Source organism: Leopardus geoffroyi, chromosome C3, assembly GCF_018350155.1.
Source record: "Leopardus geoffroyi isolate Oge1 chromosome C3, O.geoffroyi_Oge1_pat1.0, whole genome shotgun sequence".
Classification (NCBI taxonomy): Eukaryota; Metazoa; Chordata; class Mammalia; order Carnivora; family Felidae; genus Leopardus; species Leopardus geoffroyi.
In genome coordinates this window covers 108,025,383-108,049,253 of record NC_059338.1, presented here as the reverse complement: position 1 = coordinate 108,049,253, position 23,871 = coordinate 108,025,383, and the positions used below count along the sequence as shown (strand labels likewise).

The window sequence follows — 23,871 nt, the reverse complement described above, 5'->3', positions numbered from 1 at the left end:
CATTTCAAACAAGCACTTAAACTTTGATCTCTGTTATTTGATCTGTAGCTTTCCAGATATTATTTTAGATAGACAAGAATTTTAAAAAATACTTTAACTTAATTTGCACTCATAATGTTCACTATATCATCTGAGATCTACTTTATGCTTTAATATCAATATTGCAGTATCTGAATTATGGATCTGAGGGGTTATATTGATTTGTAGTTTAATCTAGTATCGTTATCCACATAAGGCAAATCTCCTGTGTTGAAAGGTCATTCAAAAAATAGGAAGTTTTTAAGAGTGTACTGATCTTGGTGAGCACCAAATAATACACAGACTTGTTGAATCACTATATTGTATGCCTGAAACAAATATAACACCGTATGTTAACTACACTGGAATTAAAATGTTTAAAAATGTATAGACAAAAGGAAAAATTTAAAAATAGGAATTTCTAAACATTTTGATTTAATACTCAATTTTATGATATTTTGTACACAAGTATCACCACTAAAAATTTTTAATGTCTATTTTGGGTTATTTTTCAATAATCCCCACTCATTTATTAAATATCTATTGAATGCCTACTGTGCACTAGGCTCTTGGGATATAATGATAAGTTTAGAAGTTTAAAAAATATACATGATGCCTAAGCTTTAATATATGTATTAATGTATACATATATTGAAAGGTTTATTTCACTTGGATTGAATGTTAATTTTTTAGAACTCCTAAAATTTCTACAAAGAATATAATGGATTGGGAAAATTTTTGAAGTTATTTTAGATTTTCAGTTTCTTTTTAGAATATTACATATTACTGTACAGTATATTACTATAAAATGCAAAAAAAAAAGTATAAGTGAATCTGAAGACAAATTTTTTGTCTTAGGTAGAAATTATCTCGATAACAGTTTTAAAATGAGTCGTGAGGGGTGCCTGGATGGTTCATTTGGTTGAGCATCCGACTCTTGATTTTGGCTCAGGTCATGATCCCAAGGTCATGGGATTAAGCCCCGCATCAGGGTCCACACTGAGCATGGAGCCTACTTAAGATTCTCTTTGCCTCTGCCCCTGCCCCTCTCTCCACTTGCTCACTCTCTCTCTCTCTCTCTCTAAAATAAATAAGTAAAAATAAAAATAAAATAAAATAAAATGAATAAAGTTCACAGACCAGTATCCAGTACCTTCATTTATATTTAAGATACAATTTTTAAAATTTTGTCTTCCCCTTTTCTTTCCCTTCCTTGGTGTACCCTCTGTTCCTATATTTCGTCCTGTTTTTCTTTCCTCTGTAACTGATTCAGGAATTCTCCCTTTGGAGGTTACTGTGGGTGGTCCTGAGAGCTGACCCCAAACCCCTGATCAGTAATTCAGTTTTAATTTTTATTTTGTATTGAAAAAAAAAATGAACAGAAGGCTGTATATGCTCCCATTTGAGGTCTTCAGTGGAAAAACTATGAATTTAGTCTGGCTGCCAGTACAGCCCTGGGAAGGGGTGGGGGCAGAGTCTGCTGGATGAAAAGAAAATGTAGTCTCTTGGGACCTTCCAACAAGTGTGGCCACTGTACAACCTGCCTTATTGCGTAGTTGCAGTTCCCATTGAGAAGTTTAAACAAGAATTGTTCCTATTTTGACTTCTTCCCCAATGGAAAGTATTAGACACTAGCTAAGTAGGCCAAAAAGAATGAAAAGCCTGAATAGAAAAGATGGTAGAGGAAGTGAGTCAGTAAGGGAAATGTAATAGGAAAGAGGGGAAAGAAAATTTCCAAGTTGATAAGAGAACATAAAAATACCATGGGCTCCAGGCCATAAAGGTTAGTGATTTTTTTGCTAAGGCCGTTGCTTCATCTTTCTCGTGTTTTCATGTTTCTGGCCCACCTTGCCTCTCCTCCTGACCGTTGCCCTCCTACCTCCACACTCCACTCTTACCCTTCTTTCAACACACTGCTCCCCTATACAGAAGGCTTCATTCAAAAGGCTCATTCTTCAATAAAGCACAAATTCCTCACTTAGTACATCAGTGCTGGCCGCAATCTACATCTGCCTCTCCGACCTTGTGCCTCCCTCCTGTTTTTCATGTTCCCTTTGCTCTAGCCAGTCAAGACTATTATTTTGCCCCCAAGCATACCGTCTGACTTTCACATCTCACATTGTCCCTTTGGCCCAGAAAGGAACCTTCATCTTTGCCAGTTGAAATCCTGTGGTAACTCTGAGACCCAACTGCTCCATGAAGTTCTCCTTATCATAGCAGCCTAGAGCAAGCCCTCCTTTCTCTAGATTCCTGTACCATTTTGTTCCTCCCCTAATGCTTCCTGTTATTTGTTTGTGCATGCTTTATTTTCCCTATAAGATCATAAGCTTTTCGCAGGACAAAGAACACAGCTCGTCCTCCTTATTTCCTCCATAGGGGCTAGCATATCACCTTCCTTATAGTAACCAAGTAAAAAAAAAAAAAAAATGCATTGGGTGAATGATCAAAAGAAATGTTATTAGGATCAAGTAGTCGAACACAGATTGCAAATTTTTATGCCTGGTTTATTGTTCCTTCAGTATAGAAATAAAAATTGACCTATGAGTATTTATTATTAAATGGAGAGTTCAGTACCTATAGCAGTGAAATTTAATCATTTGGTTCAAAAAGAACAGAACACGCCCCACTCACCTGATGCCCAGGAGTCTCAGCACTGCTGTCTAGTGTCTGGATCAGTCACTCATGGGAAGGAGGACCAAAGTAGTGCTGGGCCTTCTCATTTCCTTTCTGTAGATTTTCTCTCTTAGGAATGTAATTTCTTTCTTAATAAAGTATATGTGTTTAATAGCTATTTAGATGTTTTTAACAGCAGACCAAACATTACAAATATTCTACTGGTGATGCATACGGGGAGAGGTGTTATGTTTTCCCCCACCCAGCTTTTCTGTGTGAATTAAATCCAAACGTATCTGGATTCTCATAATTCAAAGAAAATATCTGCACCAACATTTTGAGAACAAATAGCTGCCAAGCGAAACCTGACAGCATATTCCTTGGTGACACTCAGTAAAAGCTGTGTAGACAGAGTGAGCGGCTACCTAAAACTGAGCTCATATGCAAATGTGAACACTCTCCAATTAAAATTACATTGTGTACATTAAGCCTCTCTTCAGAGGCTGTGGAATTTTCAGGAAAAATATCGCCGAGCTTGACCTTAAGTACCTTGCCTCATTATTTTTTTGTCATTTCCAGCTACTAGTCTCTCCAAAGAAAACAACTCTCTTGTTTCTTTTAGTTTTGTGTGTGCCCTGAGCTCTTATTCCCAATTGGTGCTACAAAAAAACTGAAATGGTTCCAAACACCACTATTGTTTTTCTTTTTTTCTCTCTGTAACTAATATTTAAAGATCAAAGATAACTCTGGTACTTTTATGTTGTAGAGTGTAAGACCAAATTTTCCCTAAAGGTATTTGCTGTCCAGGATTTTTTTTTCTTTTCTTTTTTCTTTCTTTCCTTTTCTTTTTTTTTTTTTCTTTTCTTTCTTTGTCTTTCTTTCTCTTTTTCTTTCTTTCTTTCTTGCTTTCTTGCTTTCTTTGAGCCGTAAGCTTTCTTCTTTAGAAATCATCTGAATGGTAGCTTCTTGATTTCACAGGGTCACTGGCAGTTGTATGCAGGAAGAGCTGGAGTGGGACCATATTAAAAGGAGGGAGATGAGTTAGGAGGTTTTTAAAAAATATTTTAGTAAGGTACTTAAAGACCAAAAAAAAAAAAGAAAAAACCCTCCCTTAACTTTCCACGAAAATCATATTGTGGTAACTAGTACCTTGGGAAATTTTTTTAATTGAAGCACTTTCTAAGGATCCTTCTAATGCTGAAACTAAAAAATAATCTTTCCATCAAAAAGCTTTTGTTATAATAATTTCCATGTAAATTCTTATTAATGTATTCATTTTAAGGGTCTATTATGATAGCTTTTATACAATATTTTTAAAGTTTTATTCGTTCTGTTAGTTTGGAAAATGTTTCATATGATTAGCCTTGGGTTCATTCTTTTAAAGAATTATATATATTGGGGCACCTAGGTGGCTCAGTTGGTTAAGTGTCCGACATCAGCTGAGGTCATGATCTCGTAGCTCGTGAGTTCAAGCCCCACGTTGGGCCTGTGCTGACAACTCAGAGCCTGGAGCCTGCTTCAGATTCTGTGTCTCCCTCTCTCTCTGCCCTTCCCCTCCTCATTCATAGTCTCTCTCTCTCTCTCAAAAAATAAAACATTAAAATTTTTTAATAAAAAATCATGTATGAGATGAAAGAAAATAGTGAGTTTGTATGTAATATAAATGTTTTTCCTAGAATGTCAGTTGTATTTCCTTATCCTTAGTAATTGTATAGAACATTGTTTATCTTCATTGTATGCTAAAGAAGCAGTAATTATTATATTGTTTTGGAATACTTGTTCAGTTAAACTGATTTTCTTAGCCGCATTTAGTAAGTAGAAGTAGAAATAGAAAATATTTGATGATCATGAAAGAAATCTAAATATTACCAAAAGTGGCAGTACTATATGAATAAATATGAATGAATCAGGAGACTCATTTGGTAAAACTGACAACAAATACACACTAGAAGAAAAATAGAACAAAGACATTTTCTCATACTTTAAAAATGTTGAAGGTAGTTCTAATTTGATATATGTGATCTCATAAAAACAGTATATTGAATGAACTGCTTCCTCAAATTGCCATTTTGTTCTTCATCAAAAGCAAAAATAAAGAATGGCAATTTAGGGTCAAAAATAATGCCACAAATGAAATTTTGCTTTAATTACTGTCTAGCCATAAGAAGGAATAAACTATTAGCCAAGACCAATGTTCTTTGATCTTACATTTCAACCTTCTTGTCCTCCAGATGATTGAAATGGTCTTTTCTCAAATGTTCAACAGGCCTTTTACCATTTGATAGGACAATTATTTTTAAGAAGGTTTAAAATGTGATCTGGAAAACCACATTGACTCTCTGTGGCATATTTGCTATTCTTAGCCTGGTTGAATAAGCTGGAAGTGGATGAATAATGCAGGTTAGAAAGAAAACAGATGCTAAATATTACAAATAGGAAGGTTTTCCAGCAACGAGACTTTCATTTTAGGACTAGATTTTTGTTGGCACTTTTGGCATTATGATGATTATTGTTTTTCTCTCCAGCTGTTACACATCTGTATTGAAGGCTGGGGCAATTGGCGCTGGTCAGAGCCCTTCAGTGTGGACCATGCCGGGACTTTTATTAGGACTATTCAGTACAAGGGTCGAACTGCTTCACTCATCATCAAGGTTCAGCAACTCAATGGAGTGCAAAAGCAGGTAAGTTCCTTGTGTTCATGGCCCAGACAGCTCTTAATTATTTGATGTAACTAGTGGAAGGGAAACTTAAAGAAATGAAAATAATTAAATAATAAAACAAAACCCCAGTGGTATGTCTAGTTCTGCCTACTACTACTGTGCACAAGTTTCTTGATGATCCTGAGGATGATGATGGCTTCAAACCCTTTGTCTCACATCTTTTACAAGAGCTGCTAACGAGCAGTAAAATTTACTGATTTTAGTTTCACCTCTTCTCTCTGTCACCACCTACCTTCTGGTAGAGGTGCTAATGAGCTGTGAAATGGCCAAAAGGCCTTTATTAAGAAGGAGAAGAAGGACAGGGTGTTGGGGACTCTGGATAACCCAAAGGTGGATAACCAGGAGTTGGTTCTCATACATGTAAGGGTAATCTTTGAGAAAGTGTTGTGATACCTCCCATGACAGAGTGGGCCGGGGTCTCCAGCAAGCTTTCTTTTCCTAGGAGTTAATATTAACTGCAGTAAAAATTCACTACAGTCTAACTCTTGGCATATAAAACCTCAGCTCTCAGCACATATTTTTACGTATTTTATAAAACTTCCTTTTGGCTGTTTTTGAAGTTCTAAGACTGCAAAGGGGAAAAAAAGTATCTGACACTTTTTTTGTGTTCTTAAGATGTGAAAATGTGGTTTTTAAAAGATGTTTTTCAAGCATGGCACATATGACAAGAGTAGAAAGAAAAAAAGGAAGTATTAAAATCTGAAAACTGGCTTCACTGCACACATAATAACTGGATTTGTCATAAGAGTTTTAACATATACATCAGCATCTGGATTGTAACAGTCTATCCAGAGCTTATGTGAACAGAGGACATGATAGAAACAGCCCCCCAGCCTCTGGACAAGGAAAAGGGGAGCTTTCCTTAGCAGGCAACATGGGCTCCGCCATTGCCCGTACTTGGCAGACAGGAAGCAACTGGTGAGGTGAACAGTAGGACCCGTACCATGTACGTCCCTGGTCTGCACCTAATCAGGGAGCTGGACTTCATGTTCTCATTATTGTGGGCAACAGGAGTGAAAAGAATATAGCAGAAGAGTTTTTCCCAATGAACTGACCATTCTTCAAGTAGTCGGTGACTGTCTGCAGTGGAACAGAGTAAAAGGGAAGACACTATGTGACACAGGTTTCACTCTTAAATTGCAAGTGTGTATAAACCCAACAATGTACACAACCGACAGTAAGTGTGAAGGACTCTTAGAGGTTTCACTAAGAAGATATGACTCGAGTTGGGCTTTGGAAAACATGTAGAATTTGGATTAAGAGAGGCCAGTCCAAGTAGACAGTATAACCTAAAGATAGGAGCATGGGACAGATGGGTCTTCCTGGGGCTCCTGATGGAAGCAGCCTAGCCAGTGTGAGCTTTGAGCTAGAAAGTCGTAAGAACAAGACGTGTCTCTGACTGTCATCTGGCTTCAGGACTCTCTTACTTGGATATGCGCTCAGCAGATACCTGCCCAATGAGTACGTTCTGGTTTGTGATTCTGTCACTCATGGTCTTTCAGAAATTCCTTATACACCTTCCCATTCACCAGTGTGCCTGAGAAATGGTCACTCAGCATCCGTTTGAACACTCCACATGATACAAGGCTCCTTTTCTCACATGGTAGCCCTTTCCATAGTTGGTTACCTCCAGCTATACAGGAAGCTCTTTCCCAGTTTCGAGCCAAAATCTCTCACCATTTGGCCAGTTTATACCATTCGTCAGAACTTGAGGGGTACACCACTTGTGGTGAGGGCTCTGTAAGTTGTATCTCCCCTGTATTACAGCCCTTTGGAAACATAAGGGAAGCTAGGATGATTCTTTCCTCTTAGTTGCCTTTTCGTTAGGCCACTGGTTCTCAAACTTGCATGTACGTCAGAATCACCCAGAAGGTTTATTAAAACGTAGATGCTAGGTCCCACCCTCAGAGTTCCAGATTCAGGAGGTCTTGGGTGTGACGTGATAATTTGTTTTTCTAACAAATTCTGATGATACTGGTACAGGGCTCCCACTTTGATGGCCGTTGCTGTGGTCTAAACTTCCCCAATTCATTCAGTTCTTTTGCCTGTGGTTGCTAGAACAGGGACCAGTTAGTGGAATGGTGGGGTCACTCCATGGAGAAGTGGTTCTCATGGTGTATCCTGGTGGTTAACATCATAGCCAGTCTGGCTGTATCCCCTTGCTGGCTGTGTGACGTTCAGCAAGTTATTTAACCTCTTTGATCAGTTTCCTGATCTGTGAAATGGGGAGAGTGATTGTGCCTTTGTCACAAAGTTAGTGGCAATTAAATGAGTTTGTATATGTGAAGTGCTTACGGTAGTGCCTGGCCCACTGTCATAACTCAGTAAATTATAGGCACAATTATGAAATATTCCCAGGCATGAGTAACAATAAATGGACTTTGTTGTGTTAAAATAGCGCCTCCTTCTTGCATAGATATTATGTATCTTTAAGGAATAATATTAAATTTCAGGGATAAATTAATATATACAGTGTTCCTGAGCAGATGTTACACTTCGCAACAATAAACCCTAAGTCAAAAAAGTTGGCCATGAAAAGTACCTTTTTTGAAAATTTTCACAAAATGTTACCTACCTTTTTTCCCCCTGATAATAAAAGATTTCTCAGCCTTACTATTTATTACCTGATACCTTAGGCAAATTTCTTAACCTTTCTGTGCCTCCATATACCCCTTGTAAAAGAAAGCACCCAATAAATATTAGTTTCTTGTGGTTATTTTTATGTTAACTGTTTTCAAATATTTCTGAAAACACAGGAAAGCCTAAGGTAGAAAAGAAAATTACCCATATTTTTGCCACCCAAAGGTAAATACTTCGGTGTATTTTTTCCTACTGTTTTTTTCTATGCAGATATTTTTTTTTACTAACTTGAGATCTGATTATAATTAGTTTTTCAACTTGTTTTTTTTTCACTTAACATTATATGATGCTTATCTTCTCATGTTATCTGAAATTCCTGAACTATCTTTTTAATGGTTGCATAGTAATTTGCCCTGTGTTATGTTGAAACCCATTTAGACACCCATCCCCTTGTTACTGCACTTTTAGATAATTTCCAATTTGTTGCCATAATAAATCCTTAAATGAATATCTTTGTGTATACATATGTATGTCCAAATGTCTGTGTCTGTCCTGAAAATAATTTGCTATAAAACTTAATTACCTGAGCAAAAATGTGAATGTTTTTGGGGTGCTTGATACATCTTCCCAGACTGAAAAGATATACTTTATTCTTTAACCAAAATTCATTGTTTTGTGCCACCAGATTCTTGTTAGGGCCACATTAGTCCTTCACATAACTAAGTATATATATTCGTCCCAACCTTCTGCTGATTTTCTGAGTTTTCCAAACTATTAGCAAAAATAGTTTGTTAGTTTTAGACTAACAAAAATTTTTCCGTTCATTAGAAGTTTAAGGAATCCTTTTCATCATTCTCTCTGTTAATGTCAAATATACAGATTTTTAAGGCATCTGGTGCAAATCACATTTCAGGATTTCCAAATGTTATTTGTACCATTGAATGTTTCATAATTATTTTCTGTAGCAGTCCCTCTCACACTTTTCTCTGCTTGCATTCTACTATAATAAATGCTGTTAGTAAAAAGAAGAAGAAGAAGAATCTAGCCAAATAGGAAAGGACTCTTCAGAAACCAGTAATGGAAGCAGAAGCCACCTTCCCGTTGCATGTACCTTTTTGAAAGAAGTGCCATCTTGTCCCGCAGGAACTGGAGGTCGATTTTCCATTCCCATTGTCATAGAAGGCACATACACGCAAAATTTATATTTTGAGTTTTAGAATTTATTGTCATAGCCAAATGAGACTGGGCTCTAAATTAGGGCCATTTAAAAAACTTAGGAAAATAATGGAAAGTGGAACACAGAAAGAGCAGTTTGTTTAACCTAGAATGAAGCAAATGGAAAATGGTTGGTACTGAACCCAGGTAATGCTGAAAGGTTCAGCAGGCCACCAACTTCAAAACAACCGCTGCATATGTCAAAGTTGTGAAAAGTCTGTCTAGTCTTTCAGTTGGATTTAATTTTTTATTGTCAGGGTAGATCAACCAAAATTCAGATTAGCTCCAGTTAAGGTACATCAGAGACACAGGATTTCCTCAATTAGCCAGGTTGGGAAGGCAGATAGGAATCAAGGTTTCAGAAGAACTTCACGAATTCCTTCCTCTCTCTCATATTGGCCTCTTTCCTTCTGTCCCACCTGGGCTGGGAAATAAACTGCAGCTGCCTAATTACCAAGCTCCATTTGGGGAGGTGAGTGTGTGCAGCTCCCTGATGTACCTTAACTGCATTAACATGCCCCTGGATGATGGAGAATTGGCTAGTGCGCATTTGAACAATGCCATTTGGTTGTACCCTACCTTTCTTATAACCCTCTCATTTCTCCAGTTGAATGAAAACTGACCACATACAAAATTTCTCAAGAACTTTGTACATTATACAGCTACCCCTGTACACATATTGGCTCCCACGTTTCCCATCCCCTCATTGAGGAAAACTTTACCACTTTAAAAACTTAAATGTACATATGTATGTATGTATATATATTTGTATCTTTATACATACACTTTTAATCATGGCTAAGATATCATTTTCCAGTGCATCTGGTGTTCTGGAGTTATTCTTTAATATCACTATTCTTCTTGGCACTGATCTAATAAGAGTTCTGAAACCTGCTAAGTAAAATCACATGTGGAAATCTTCAATACACGTCTTTGTGGCTTTGGGGAAAGAGGAGAATTAGTGTGAAACCTGGAAATGTGTATTAAAGAGAAACCCTACATTAAAAAAAATTAAGTAGCTGTCTTCAACTGATAAATTAATCTTGAAATTTTAACCATAATTTTCAAAATAAAGGCATTGTAAGTGTTGCCACGTTGAAGAAAAGCAGACATGGCTCTCGCTGAACCCTGCGTGGGAGCAGCCGTGAAGAACACCGCTCTGAGGAGTAGCCATTTTGGATTTCCCTTCATCTAAGTAGCCTTCCCTCCCTGGCCACTTTTAAGGGTTTTCTTTTTATCAAATTTGAAAGCCTATTTAACAGGCTTTATAGTTGAAAATGAAACTATAAAAACCCACCAAGAGGATCTTTGTCTTTAAACAAAGTGAGTCCCAGATGGTTGCAGAGATTCTGTGGTTTCTGTGAGAGACAGCAAAATTCTCTCCTAAATCTCATGGGGCCCAAAGGTTCTGAAGCAAGAGCAGTGTGCATACATTGCCAGGCCTGGGCACACCAAGAGTAAGAACAAAATTGAATACTGCCTCAGAGCTTTCACGTGTTTACTTAAAGTTAGGCGACACTAAGGCCTCATAAGACTTAACCATGAGTGCCTGGTAACCCCTAGCATATGCTAAAGAAAAGCTTGCCTGCTAACTTAGGACTCATGGTCCAGTTGACTTCTGTGTTTGTTACTGAGAAAACATTGTTTTAAAAGATTATTATGGCAGAGTATCTAGGAATAATATAACAGTTAAGCACAGTTTGGTTTTTACAGATGTTCTCCTTCTAAAGAAAATTCAAAGGAATAGATAGTTGGAAAATAAGTGTTTAAGAAAATGCTAAATTTCACTGTTCAACTAATACCATTTGAAACAACAATGACATCTTATTTTTAGGTCTATCAATCTAGCAGGTTTATTTTGGGTAAGTAATAGTTCATTCATAAATAATTATTCATAGTTATTTGTGTAAATAATAGTTTACTTACAAAGATGTTTACAAAGTACCCTTAATCACATAGGAAAATGTATCCATTAGGATGTTTTCAGTTTGAAGTAACAAAATAGGTTTTTTAGTCTTCACAATAAGTTAATGAGGCAGAACTATTCCTCTTTTACATTTATTATCTCACATAATAAGAATGAAGAAGTCGAGTTAGGTGTTGGTTGATTAAGCAACTCAGTGCTGTATCTGCTGCTCCGCTGTCCTGTTGGATTTGCCTTTTTTGTCTTAAGATGCCTATGAAAGATGGATGCATATATATCCTCTCATAACATCTTCCATGACAGACAAGAAGTAGGGCTTTTCCTTCTCAAATTGTCTCCCTTATCAAGGAGTAAAATGTTTCCCAGAGCCTTTTAGCAGTCTTCCCTTTTCATATTATTAGCCAGAGAGCGTCCCGTGTTCACCCCTAAAGTAATCACTGGCAAAAGGAGAATCGATTTACCAGGATTAGTTTGTAACAATTATAATAGATTCTGGGGTTCCTGGAGGTGTCCACCTTCCCTGAGTACTTTGCTGCTTTTTGAGACCTAAACCAAATGAGGGCTATTCATATCAAGGGAAAGGGAGGAACCAACTATTTAGAATAGAACCAATGGGATCTACCACATTTACCTTATGATGGGCAGTTTTTATTCTTTTCTATAGCTTCTACATTTTCTTAATTAGTAGGTATTAATTTTATAATAAACAGACTTTCAGAGTGATCATCAGCACAGACTCTAGGCCAGAGAATCTGGGTAATGTCCCGCAAGTTATCCATCATCTTTGTGCCTCTGTTTTCCCTTGTGCCTCTGTTTTCCCTCATACATGAGTCATAGCAGCACCTATTTGATATGGTTGCTGTGGGAATAAAAGAACTAATTTGTAAAAATGAGTATATACACACACATACATATATATGTGGGTGTACATATGTATGCAGAGAAGGAGAGGGAGAGATTTATTTTAAATTGGCTCACACAATTATGGAGGCTGAAACCCAGAAGAGCTGATGTTTTTTGGTCTGTGTCCAAAGGCCAGGAAAGACCAAAGTCTCAGCTCAGTTGGAGGAGTCCCTCCTACTCAGGCTCTTTGTTCTATTCAGGTCTTGAATTGACAGGATGAGGCCCACCCACATTGGGGAGGGCACTCTTCTGTACTCAGTTTACCAACACACGGTGAACCTCACCTTCACAGGCACACTCAGAATAATGCTTGATCAAATACCTGTGCAGCCTGTGGCCCATTCAAGTCAGCACGTAAAATTAACCATCACATCCTTAGACCCATAAGTAAGCCACATATGTATGGGTATGTGTGTACGTGTGTGACAGAGAGAGAGATTACTATTTTTATAATCTGGAAAAAATATTACAAACAAGAAAATCCAGTATATTAAAGTCCTTTGTTTTCCACTCATGGAGAATATTTATATTACAGAAGGATTCACTGCATAGGAATAAATTTTGCATTATCTTTTCAATTTCAACTGATTTCAGAGACATTTCTTAATGCCTACTGTGAACCATACTCTTAGCTGGATGACAAATTGGGTAATACATGGGTTTAATGGGTAATTACATGTGTTTTACAATGATACATGCTTCTTCTCTATGGGGAAGACCTGAATAAAATAAAATAAGGCATCTGAGTTAAAAGTTATTTTTTTATTATCAATTTATAAAATGATCTCTTACTGCGTAAGACTGCAGGAAGCCCTTGGAAACCAGCCTTGGGAATAGATACATCACCAGTTGGCCTCTCAGCCACCAGAGCCGAAGTCTTGTTTTCAACCCCCATCTTTTTTGACTGCCACATTATGGACACCACTCACTACCACATCTTGGTCAGTCTCTGCTCTTGGAATTTCAGCAACACCACTTCTCCTGGTTTACCTCCACCCCTCTTTGCCTCTTCTTCTCCGGCCCCTGGCCTGGCTTCTTGCCTCTGAGTCTGCCCCTAAACTCTTGGTCAGTTGCTAGTTTCACCCTCCACCTCTTTTCCAGGTCAACTATCTTTTGTGTGTGCACATTTGCAAGGCTTTCATTCCATAGGTCTTTTATCTCCCACCCCACCTCACTCTCAAGCACACAATCAGTGTTTCTAGCCGGATGTGGACCCTGCCTTTGCCTGTCTTTTGAGTTCTGTAAACTCAACATGAACAAAGCAAATACGACCAAACCTTTCTTTTGGTATGCTCCAAATAAGCTAATGACTTCATTTTCTTTCTGTTAAAACCAACAAGTTTACTGTCAGAACAGTTACGTATTTCCAGTTCATGAAATCTGAATTGATGGAGCTTTATTTGTGTTACTTATTTGTTTGTTTATTTATTATTTTTTAGATTATCATCTGTGGAAGACAGATCATCTGTAGTTACTTGTCTCAAAGTATAGAACTAAAAGTCGTTCAGCATTACATTGGTCAAGATGGAGAAGCTGTGATTCGAGAACATTTTGACTGCCTCACAGCCAAACAGAAATTGCCTTCATACATACTGGAAAACAGTGAACTGACAGAGTTGTGTGTAAAGGCCAAAGGAGATGAAGATTGGTCAAGAGACGTGTGTTTGGAATCTAAGTCCCCTGAGTATAGCATTGTCATTCAGGTATAAGAAGTAGTACAATCTGGAATAGAGCAGCTTTAAAATTAACATTCCTCATTATGTTCCTTATTCAGTGTAGCACTTTATCTAAAAAATGACCTGTACAAAAGAGGGAAATCTGAAATAATATAAAAAGACTTTGAATGTTGCTTCTCAAAGTGTTTCCTCCCATCCCACAGCCACACAGGAGTTCTTAGAGCTAAGACACTACTCCTTTCAGGTGGAGGCAAGTTCTATCTTGAGAAAGATCCTGATGCAGCAGGGCTTGGGGTGGAGGTGTGGGGGAGGGGGTGAGGGAAGGGATGGTGTTCTCCCCACTTGAAAAATCTTGGCAGTGGGCTATCAATTGCTTATCTCTTTCTTGCCTTCTGCCATCATCACTTTCATTCCCACGAGGGACAAATCTTCTCAGCCGTTCTCCCACCCAGTCTTGTGTCAGTCTCTCCTCATACCAAATCCCCTTGTCTTTAAGAAAGTGTTGGCTTCATGGACTCACTGCACGTTCACTTTATACCATAATGAAATCTGTTTTTGCTTAGTTACTCTTTTTTTTAGTGGCTTTTTTCTATAACTTTAAATTCTTTAATTCTCGAAACTGACATTATATCTGTGCCTCATTTTGATTAATTAATAAACTAGTGTTTAATAGAAGCCTTTACTACCTCATATGCAGGTGCCATCTTCAAACAGTTCCATTTTTTATGTGTGGTGCACAGTTTTGACATTAGAACCCAACTCTCAAGTGCAACAACGAATGGTGAGTGCTTTCCAATCCTAAAATATGGTATATGACTCTGACCTCTCCTGTTCTGAAATAAATTAAGGTCAGAGTGACCCAGAGAAGAGATTTATTACAAGTTTGTTTCAGCATCAAACAGCTGGAATACTGCAACAAAGCAAATATGAAAGTTGTTCTGTCCTTTTATTTTTATAGATTGTGTTCAGCCCTCTTTTTATCATGAGAAGTCATCTTCCAGACCCCATTATCATACATTTGGAGAAAAGGAGTCTGGGATTGAGTGAAACACAGATTATTCCAGGAAAAGGACAGGAAAAACCACTGCAAAACATAGAACCTGACCTTGTACATCACCTAACATTTCAAGCAAGGTACTGGAAAAGTCCTCACATTTTTCCTAAGAGAGATTCAGTAGAAAAGCAACTTTGTATTATGGAGGGGAAGAAGGGAGGTAGAATTTTTTGTAGCGTTCCTTATGAGAATGTTATTTTAAAATTGCCCTGCCTAGGGGCGCCTGGGTGGCTCAGTCGGTTGAGCGTCCGACTTCAGCTCAGGTCACGATCTCGCAGTCCCTGAGTTCGAGCCCCGTGTCGGACTCTGGGCTGATGGCTCAGAGCCTGGAGCCTGCTTCCAATTCTGTGTCTCCCTCTCTCTCTGCCCTCCCCTGTTCATGCTCTGTCTCTCTCTGTCTCAAAAATAAATAAACATTAAAAAAAAAATTTTTTTTTAAATAAAATTGCCCTGCCTAGTGTTCTCTTATCCTCTTCAATAGTTTTGGATAAAATTCAGCCTCTTTCGTTAAACTTAGAAATAAATAAGAGGGATCAGAAAATTTAATTGACACATAATTTCTCTAGTGGAAGAAGAAATGAATAGAGCTCTCACCCAAGAACATGGGGAGCGGGGGCAGGGAGAAGGGGCCAGGGCCCATATTATGCAAAAACTGTGTTACCAGTCCCTAAATCACCAAAAATTGCCTCAATCTCACAAAAAAGTATTGGTCTATAATACATCTAGGGTTATATTTTTCAATAAATTGTCTGCCACTTTAGAAATCTGATATTTACTCCTATTTTTTCCTTTCGACTGCCTAGAGAAGAAGATGATCCCTCACACTGTGCTGTCCCCATCTCTACATCCCTCATTAAGCAAATAGCCACTAAGATACACCCTGGATGCACAGTTAATCAGATCCTTGATGAATTCTATGGGCCAGAAAAGTCCCTTCAACCCATGTGGCCATATAATGAAAAGGATTCTGACAGGTAATGTTCTCCAGCAATCTTTGTCTACAAACATTTACCAATATTAATAAATGACCATTCACCAAAATGCTAGATACCATAAAAGGTGTTTTTAAAAAGAAGATATATGCATGCATCTATCCAATTCTGACCTTTTATTGTCTGGGTAAATGTATTTTGTAGACTGCTTTATTCATAACCTAGAACGTAATTGCGTGAAAAGTTTCTTTCTCCTGGATGCAAATTCAGCGTTGGATGAGTCTAGTGTGAAAAGGTGTCATACAAGAGCATTGTGTGTCTGGAATCCTAAACATATTTCATGAATACTGAAGTCATCATTTTTCATTGAGTCTCTTGGATGTGGTATTTGGAACAGGAATGAACAGCTGAGTCAGTGGGATAGCCCAATGCGAGTGAAGCTGTCAGTCTGGAAGCCATATGTTAGAACGTTGTTGATAGAACTTCTACCCTGGGCCCTGCTTATCAATCAATCCAAGTGGGACCTCTGGTTGTTTGAAGGAGAGAAGATTATTCTACAGGTTCCTGCTGGCAAAATTATTATCCCTCCTAATTTTCAGGTACTATAACCTTTTTTTTTTAGCTAATATGAATTCTTTGCTTTCAACAGCTAGCCTTTATTCTGAGGTTGCATTTATGTTCTTAACAGAATCAGTTGTAGAAAACTATCGTCTTAGATGCATGTGTAAGGGGTATGGAATGTTCTTTGATATTCAAAGACATTTCAGATGTCTTTTTCCCCCATCAGCAGTATTCACGCTTGAGTTATCATTAAATTTGATAACTTCTAGTAGTTACATTTTTATTTTCATTGTGTACAGGATATTTGACAAGCATTAGGATTGGCCTACCCAGGGTATGTTAAGGATATAGAGTCATATTCTGTGCTAACCCACTCCCTAGATAGATTTGTGGTTCTTACAGAAATTCTCTGGGATCTGCAAGGTGGGTAAGAATTGAGGATTTCTGAACAACTGTTTTTGTCAGGGCCCCTTTTCCTTTATAAGTGGACTTGGATATCCATAATCATAGATGTCCACCCAGTTGTTGATAATAACAATATGGAGTCATTGCTGGCACAGGGGGAAACCCTAATGTAAAACAGAATTTTGCAGCAAGACTGTACTCCATCACAAGAGAACTTTCTTGATAAGGCTAACCCATTTCAAGAAGTACATAAATCTATAAGAAAACAGAGTACATGGAACTCCTAAATAAAATGTTTTCCTGGTGGGGAACAATTGAAGAGTACTTTTTTTGAGCTACAGTTCATGAACATCTTTATTCAATTGCATTTTCCTATTTTTTTCTTTTTTTTTTTAATCAGATGATGTTACCTTATGGAATTAGAATGCTGACCTACATGTACCTAAGGTTGCATATTATTCTTTTGTCGAATGAAATGAAACCCTTAGTTTTTAAGTTTTTGTTATTTATAGGGGAGCCACAGTTGGGGTTGTTTTTTTCCCCCTTCCATAAATATGAATTCCATTGTGAATCAAAGAAAACATTGGGAACTAAAATAAAATGTATGTTGCCATTACAAAAACAAAAACAAAACTCATAAAGGGATTTGGTTGCCTAAGTAGGCCTATTATATAATATAAAAAAAATTCCTGTGAATTGAGGTAAAAATATCACGGTTAAGAAAAATACTTTATAATTGAGGCATTATTTTTCCAGGAGGCTTTTCAAATTGGAATATACTGGGCAAATACGAACACTGTGCATAAGTCAGTAGCAATTAAACTGGTCCATAACCTGACATCTCCAAAGTGGAAAGATGGAGGTAATGGTGAAGTTGTGTCATTGGACGAAGAAGGGTTTGTTGATGCTGAAATAAGACTCGGTGCTTTCCCAGGACATCAGAAGGTAGGATCAAAGTCTGCGTGGCTCAGGGGAAATAGCAGGCCTACCCCTCCACCTGTTTAAAATGAGTCTACCCCTTTCTTTTTAATCCAGTTTTGGTCCAACTTGCTCTAGACAATTTATAATAGTCCAACACGTGACTTCTTAGACCTCTGTCTTATACAGGGTTTTTTTTTTCCTTTAGCAGTGATAAAAGCCGTGTCACATAATTTATCCAATAACCACCCTATTTCGGAACACTCAGCGGTCACTTGATTGATCGTATGTGGGGGGAAAATGAACTTATTCCAAAATATCCACAAATGTACTTGGCCTCCTTTTCTTGGAGCAGGAGGTACCGTTGCTAACATTCTGTGCACTGAGTGAAAGGACAAACCTCCTAGAGCAAAGGTTACGTTCCTGGAAAGGGCATCCCGAGCAAAAGCCGCTCTAGTTTTCCCATGGTGCCAAATGTTATGAGGAAGTTATATTCCTAAACAGAGGACTGGTTCTCACTCTTTAATGATATGAATGCAGAAACCATACTTAATCGGCTATTTAACTAAATACAAATGGTGCATGATCTTCAGCATCAATCTTTTCTAAACTCTATGAAAACCAATTAAGTTCAATAATATAGTAACAAATCACAGCAACCGGTATGCATGAAAGCACAATATCATAGTGTACCATGTTAAGGTCTCATGCTGTACTTAACAATATCTTCGTTATTTTAGCCCTCCCAATCAGAAGAAGAAGGGCTACTTCATCATAATAGTATGATTTAGAATGACCTTTCTCTGGGGAGAAGTTAGATTTTGACAGGCATCTTTGAAGAGCCTCTCGAAAAAAAGTTAGGGTCATTTGGTGACTTTTTAAAAATAAATTTCTCTATACAAAGAAGTTGGTTTCTCTTCAGTATTCCAGGCTGGTATCCATTTCCTCAGAGTTGTCTGGGCAACACATGTTTATGTTCTGCCGGCCAAAATACTGTAACATGGGTGTAAATGGCAAAGAGCTGCAAGCGTGAATCACCCAAAGCTGAATAGTTGTAAGTTGAGAACGACCATCAAAACCTGGAAAAAAATGTGATGCCATACAACCCAACACCCAATACCTCCAGCACCTCACAAAGTGGCCACAGCAAATGCGGAATAAATGTGAATGAATGAATGGACTGGTGGAAAATATATTATTGCCTATATTTATATCATTATTCTTTCCTGGTGATTCTCAAACTTTTTAGTGTCAGGACCCCTGTACTCTCTTAAAAATTATTGCAGACCTCCAAAACCCGTTTGTTCATGTGGTCTGTGGCTATTGATACTCATCAAACTAGCAATTAAAGCAAAACTTTAGACCCCAAGAATACACAAACATACATTCTGTATGTATGCCACGACAGTAATGACATCATAGGTCATATAACCCCTGGAAAACTTCACTGTACACTCATGAGGGAATTTGAATGGAAAAGACAATAGCGTCTTGGTATTTATTATAAAAATAGTTTTGACCTTTGGACACCCTGAAAGGATCTCATAGACCCTCCCCCCGCCACCGCCCCCAATACACACACACACACACACACACACACACACACAAGGATCCCAGGCCACACTTTGAGAACTGCTGTCCTGACATTACCATTTACTAAGCGGATATCTTCTCTGAGCACCAGTCCGTCATACAACATGGTAAGGTAATGAGATGATACACGCAGAGGTTAAGAGCTGTACCATAGGACCAGACTGCTTGGTTTTCAATCCCAACTAGACCCTCTCTGTCTTTTTGACCTTGGGCAGGCTACGTAACCTCTTTGAGCCTCATTTCCCTCTTCTGTAAAATGGAGACAATAGTAGCTGCCCCATGTGAGGATTCTGTGAGTTAGCATGCATAAGTACTTACAAGTGGAGCACAAGAAAGCAGTATGCCAGGACCACTCAATGGTGTTCTTAGGGCTCCCGTTGGTCCCTCCCAGGCCTTTCGTGAGGTAGCTGCCATGATGAGCATGAGGAAGAGGAGGAGGAGGAGTGCTCGACTTCATGTTGAAAACCTGAGTGACTTCTGTTTACATACAAGTGTTCCTACATAAATACTGTGTGAGGGAATTGGCTAAATAACTTGGAAACACCAGAAATAACTGGTGTGCCAGGACACCTGTTGTGAATAGTGGCCCTTTGGGGAGCTGGGACGTCTTTGAGACTGAAAGGGGACTCTGATAAATATGCTGGAACATGGGGCGCCTCGGTGGCTCGGTCGGTTAAGCGTCCGACTTCGGCTCAGGTCATGTTCTCACGGTCCGTGAGTTCGAGCCCTGCGTCGGGCTCTGTGCTGACCGCTCAGAGCCTGGAGCCTGTTTCAGATTCTGTGTCTCCCTCTCTCTCTGTTCCCCTGTTCATGCTCTGTCTCTCTCTGTCTCAAAAATAAATAAACGTTAAAAAAAAATTTAAATATGCTGGAACAAAAGGTAAAATTGGTATTGTCGTGGGCAAGCTGAGAGATAAAATGGCCCTTTAAAAAAGGAGAAAGTGTTATGTGCCTTATAATGTTTTCAAAATCGTTCTTTCCTCACTTGTCTTGCAGTTATGTCAATTCTGCATCTCCTCCCTGGTTCAGCAGGGTATACAGATTATTCAGATTGAAGACAAGACTATGATAATCAATAATATGCCCTATCAGATATTTTATAAACCGCAGTTATCTGTCTCCAAACCCCACTCTGGAAAGGAGGTAAGCAATCGATAGCATTATTGATTTGTCTTAAGTTTCGATCAATTAGCGATAAGTAAGATTAAGGTTTTAGCCTAGAATAAAGAAGGAAACTAACACTGAATGTAGGTAAAGAGAAATTTATTTTGTACTGAATTAAAACCACGGATGTCACGGCCAGTGCTTCCAGGTAATGAACACGCAGCAGGTCCCGACGCACTGCTGGATTCGTGTCGCATGTGCCCCAGCCGCTGGAGGCCACAGCACACTCAGCTAGCATGCTCGCGAAGGCAAAGCCCCGCCCGCGGGGCAGTGGCCTGAGGGCTGGCTCCCGGGTGTCGTGGAAAAGAGCATCTGCCTCGCAGGCTGCGGTGCCTGGAGGAGCCGTGTGGGCAGAGGGCTCGGCCCCAGCTGAGCCACGCGTGTGGGAGCCCTGACTTCTCTGCCCACGAGGAGAGTAACTGTGAAAAGGTACCAGCCCATTTATGTTAGCATCCCACTGGCAGAATATGCAGAAAATAAATCCAAGAAAGATTTTTGATTTTCTTCTTTATACAATTAAAGTGAACACTTCTATTTTGAGGGAGTAAGGAGATATTTTAAAAGGACTTAAAAACATGATATGCTAAGTGGTAAGCTGTTGTTTTATGCTATTGAAACTATCACGTTGGAAAGTATTTTCTTTCTTTAGCTATGTCTGCATTTATTTTTATCTCTTTCAGCTCCTAAAAATTACATTAGAACACTAAAACAGGATGAAAGTCTTACTCTTCTAAGCTTACAGTGCATGATAGTATTTACAAAAATGTCAGAATAATCGAATTTCATTTTGGTTCTTCAAAGTATCAGTAGAATAACTATCTATGTGACCAGAAGTACCCGGTCGGGAAATAGAAGTCAACAATGTTTCCATTTTAGGTGAGGATTTGGCAAGAGAATCAGCATGTGTGCAGATAATTCTCCTGCTCCTCCCCACCTTCGGGCTTCCTGAGACCTTCGGTCAGGGCTTTCCACGCTGACATTTCCTCCTCTGAAAATAGGCATAATTTTTCATTCCTTACAGGTTTTTGGTGACAATTAGATGAGCTAATATGAGTAAAAAGGCCAGGCACTCGGGAAATGGTAGTGGCCGGCGGCGACCACAACCCCAGCATCACAGTGAACTCCTGCTTTGCCTCAGCTCCCTGGAGAAGAGGGATGGGCCCACGTACTTCCAGGCAGCTGAGGAGTGTCCCCTTTTTCAACCATACCCTGCTTCAGGCAGGTGTAGGCATTATTTTTAAAGACATGATGGTCCCTAGCCTCTCAGAGAGGTGTGTGGAACAGTGGGAAACCCACCAAATGGGAAGCAGGAAGCCTGGCTCCAGCTGGGCTTTGCCACTCACTGTCTTTGTGATGTTGGACAAGTCAGCAGCTCTCTGGAAAGCAGCTTCCTCAGATGCGAAAGAAGAGTTTTAAATAAAGTATCTCTAAAGGTCCTTTTTAAGTCAAACTTCTGAGACTTTCTAATGTGCCAGAAACCCTGTGGAATTTCAACTGAGGGTTGGGATCAGAGTTTCCTCCTCCCTCTGGATGAGCCTTAAACAGAGTTTGTCTTCTGAGCTCCCAGTTCACTGTTCTGTATCTCGTTCAGCTCTCTTCTTCCCAAGGCCCCTCAGAGGGCACCCTTTCAGTCCGGTCATACCCATCCAAGAGGACTCTCTCCCCAGCATGTGGCATGTCGACCCTTACGACATCTGGATTTTTGCAGTACTGGGGGACATTGAGAACTTTGCATCACGTTCTAAGTCACCCCGGCCCTATCATGTTTCATTATGCCTAGAAAAGCAGACCCTGCCCCTACTGCTTGTAATAGTCTCATTGGGGCTTTCTCATGGGAATGGGATTCTCACATGCCCATGTCCCCCACCCAGCCACCTCCTGAGACTACATGGTTATGGTTTCTTAGAAGCTGTGCTTTCAAAAGCTTCCCTTCTCTCCATTGGTGCAGTAACCGTGCTCTCTCGGCATTGTCTTTTCTTTTCTCAGTATTTTCACGTTCCAGACAGTGCCACTTTCAGCATCTGCGCAGGTGGAGAGCAGCCTGCTCTGAAATCCAGCTCCCTTCCTTGCTGGGACCTGATGCCCGATATCAGTCAGTCACCACTGGATGCCTCCATGCTGCAGAAGCAGATCTTGCTGGCCTTTTCTCCTGCCTCAGGTGCCAACAGTTCCCAGTGCTGGAGCCTGCCGGCTATAGTTAAACAAGACTTTCCCAGACAGAGTGTAGCCGTGCCCTTCGGAAGTTGTGGGGAAAATGGATTCTGCACCAGGTATTTTATCTCCGTGTGAATGCCCTTCTTAGCTTGTTGCGATAGCTCTTCATCAAGGCACCAGGAGAGACAAGAACAGCTGCATTGCTCACCACGTGTAAAACTGGGTTTTACTTTTACTTTTTTTAATGTGTATTTACTTTTGAGGAGCAGGAGAGGGGCAGAGAGAGAGGGAGACACACGTGAGCAGGAGAGGGGCAGAGAGAGAGGGAGACACAGAATCTGAAGCAGGCTCCGGGCTCTGAGCTGTCAGCCGTCAGCACAGAGCCTGATGAGGGGCTTGAACTCACCGTGAGATCGTGACCTGAGCTGAAGTCAGACGCTTACCTGACTGAGCCACCCGGGTGCCCCAGGTTTTACTTTGATTTTTAATGGCTTCTAGACATCGTACACAATTGGGCAAACATTGTGATCACATGTGGGTTGCCCCAGCGTACTCCTGATGAGATTTTTCCCTTATGCAGCTTATGGGGGGGGGGGGGGTGATGGTGTTTGTGGCATGAAATAGCAGCAATACATCAAAATGAAAAGATAGCCTTCTATGATGACTTCTTAGCCTCTGTCAAGGGCTAAAATATGAGAGAGTCTAGTTGGAAAACCTTTTTCCTTTCCCATATTTTACATCTACTTCAAAATGGAATTTTTCTTTAAAAGTCATTAGCAGAGATAACTTAGGTAAACACAAGTCACAGAAGACTCTGTTCTGTGGTTGTTCCTGCACGCAAGTTGCTCCAATTACCGATTACCAATTATGCAAATAACAACCACAGAATCAAGCCGGAGACATGTAATGGTTTGTTCATACTGGACTTTTATTTTGTGGTTGTTTTGCATGCAATACGTCCTTTCTGTAGCTGTCGGGAATAACTTATTTATGGTATATGCAAAAGTACAGAAGAAAACATCTTGTGATCTTCTTAGAGGTACCTTTTTCCCGTGATTGTGATTTTACAGACTTCATTTGAGATTCGAGCTATTCTAACTTTTTGATGTCTACAGAGATTTCTAGTAGTAATATTTTAAACGATGACTTCCCAACTCACGTTATCCATAATAGTAAGGCCCTGTTCCCTACACATATCCCTTCTTCTTTCACAACATTCAGAAACATCCTGATTTTATAAACACTTTTCATCCCTGATTCTGAAAAGGAGTGGTTATATTTATATTCTGGCTGGAGAAGTTAAGTGTGGTGAGTTGAAGGAAGTATTTTTGAAAGTGATGTGAACCTATGTCGAGAAAACAAAATTTATTTTTAAAACTGAAAGCCAAAATTTAAAATAAAATTGCATTTGGAAATGATGTTTAAAATTCTAAGAATTCTA

The 23,871-nt window shown here is 39.2% G+C and overlaps 1 protein-coding gene across 10 annotated transcripts in view; it reads left to right on the top strand.

Moving 5' to 3' along the window:
• The window catches only part of VPS13B (vacuolar protein sorting 13 homolog B), an 811,203-nt gene that overhangs the window by 746,458 nt on the left and 40,874 nt on the right, over positions 1 to 23,871 (top strand). For all 10 annotated transcript variants that reach the window (XM_045454090.1, XM_045454093.1, XM_045454091.1 and 7 more), the window contains 9 exons: positions 5,157 to 5,312; positions 13,413 to 13,676; positions 14,347 to 14,430; positions 14,608 to 14,783; positions 15,507 to 15,677; positions 16,033 to 16,234; positions 17,358 to 17,546; positions 20,109 to 20,255; positions 22,263 to 22,546. In XM_045454090.1, the coding sequence (XP_045310046.1) occupies positions 5,157 to 5,312; positions 13,413 to 13,676; positions 14,347 to 14,430; positions 14,608 to 14,783; positions 15,507 to 15,677; positions 16,033 to 16,234; positions 17,358 to 17,546; positions 20,109 to 20,255; positions 22,263 to 22,546 (1,673 nt within the window). The remainder of the gene's footprint in view (positions 1 to 5,156; positions 5,313 to 13,412; positions 13,677 to 14,346; positions 14,431 to 14,607; positions 14,784 to 15,506; positions 15,678 to 16,032; positions 16,235 to 17,357; positions 17,547 to 20,108; positions 20,256 to 22,262; positions 22,547 to 23,871) is intronic.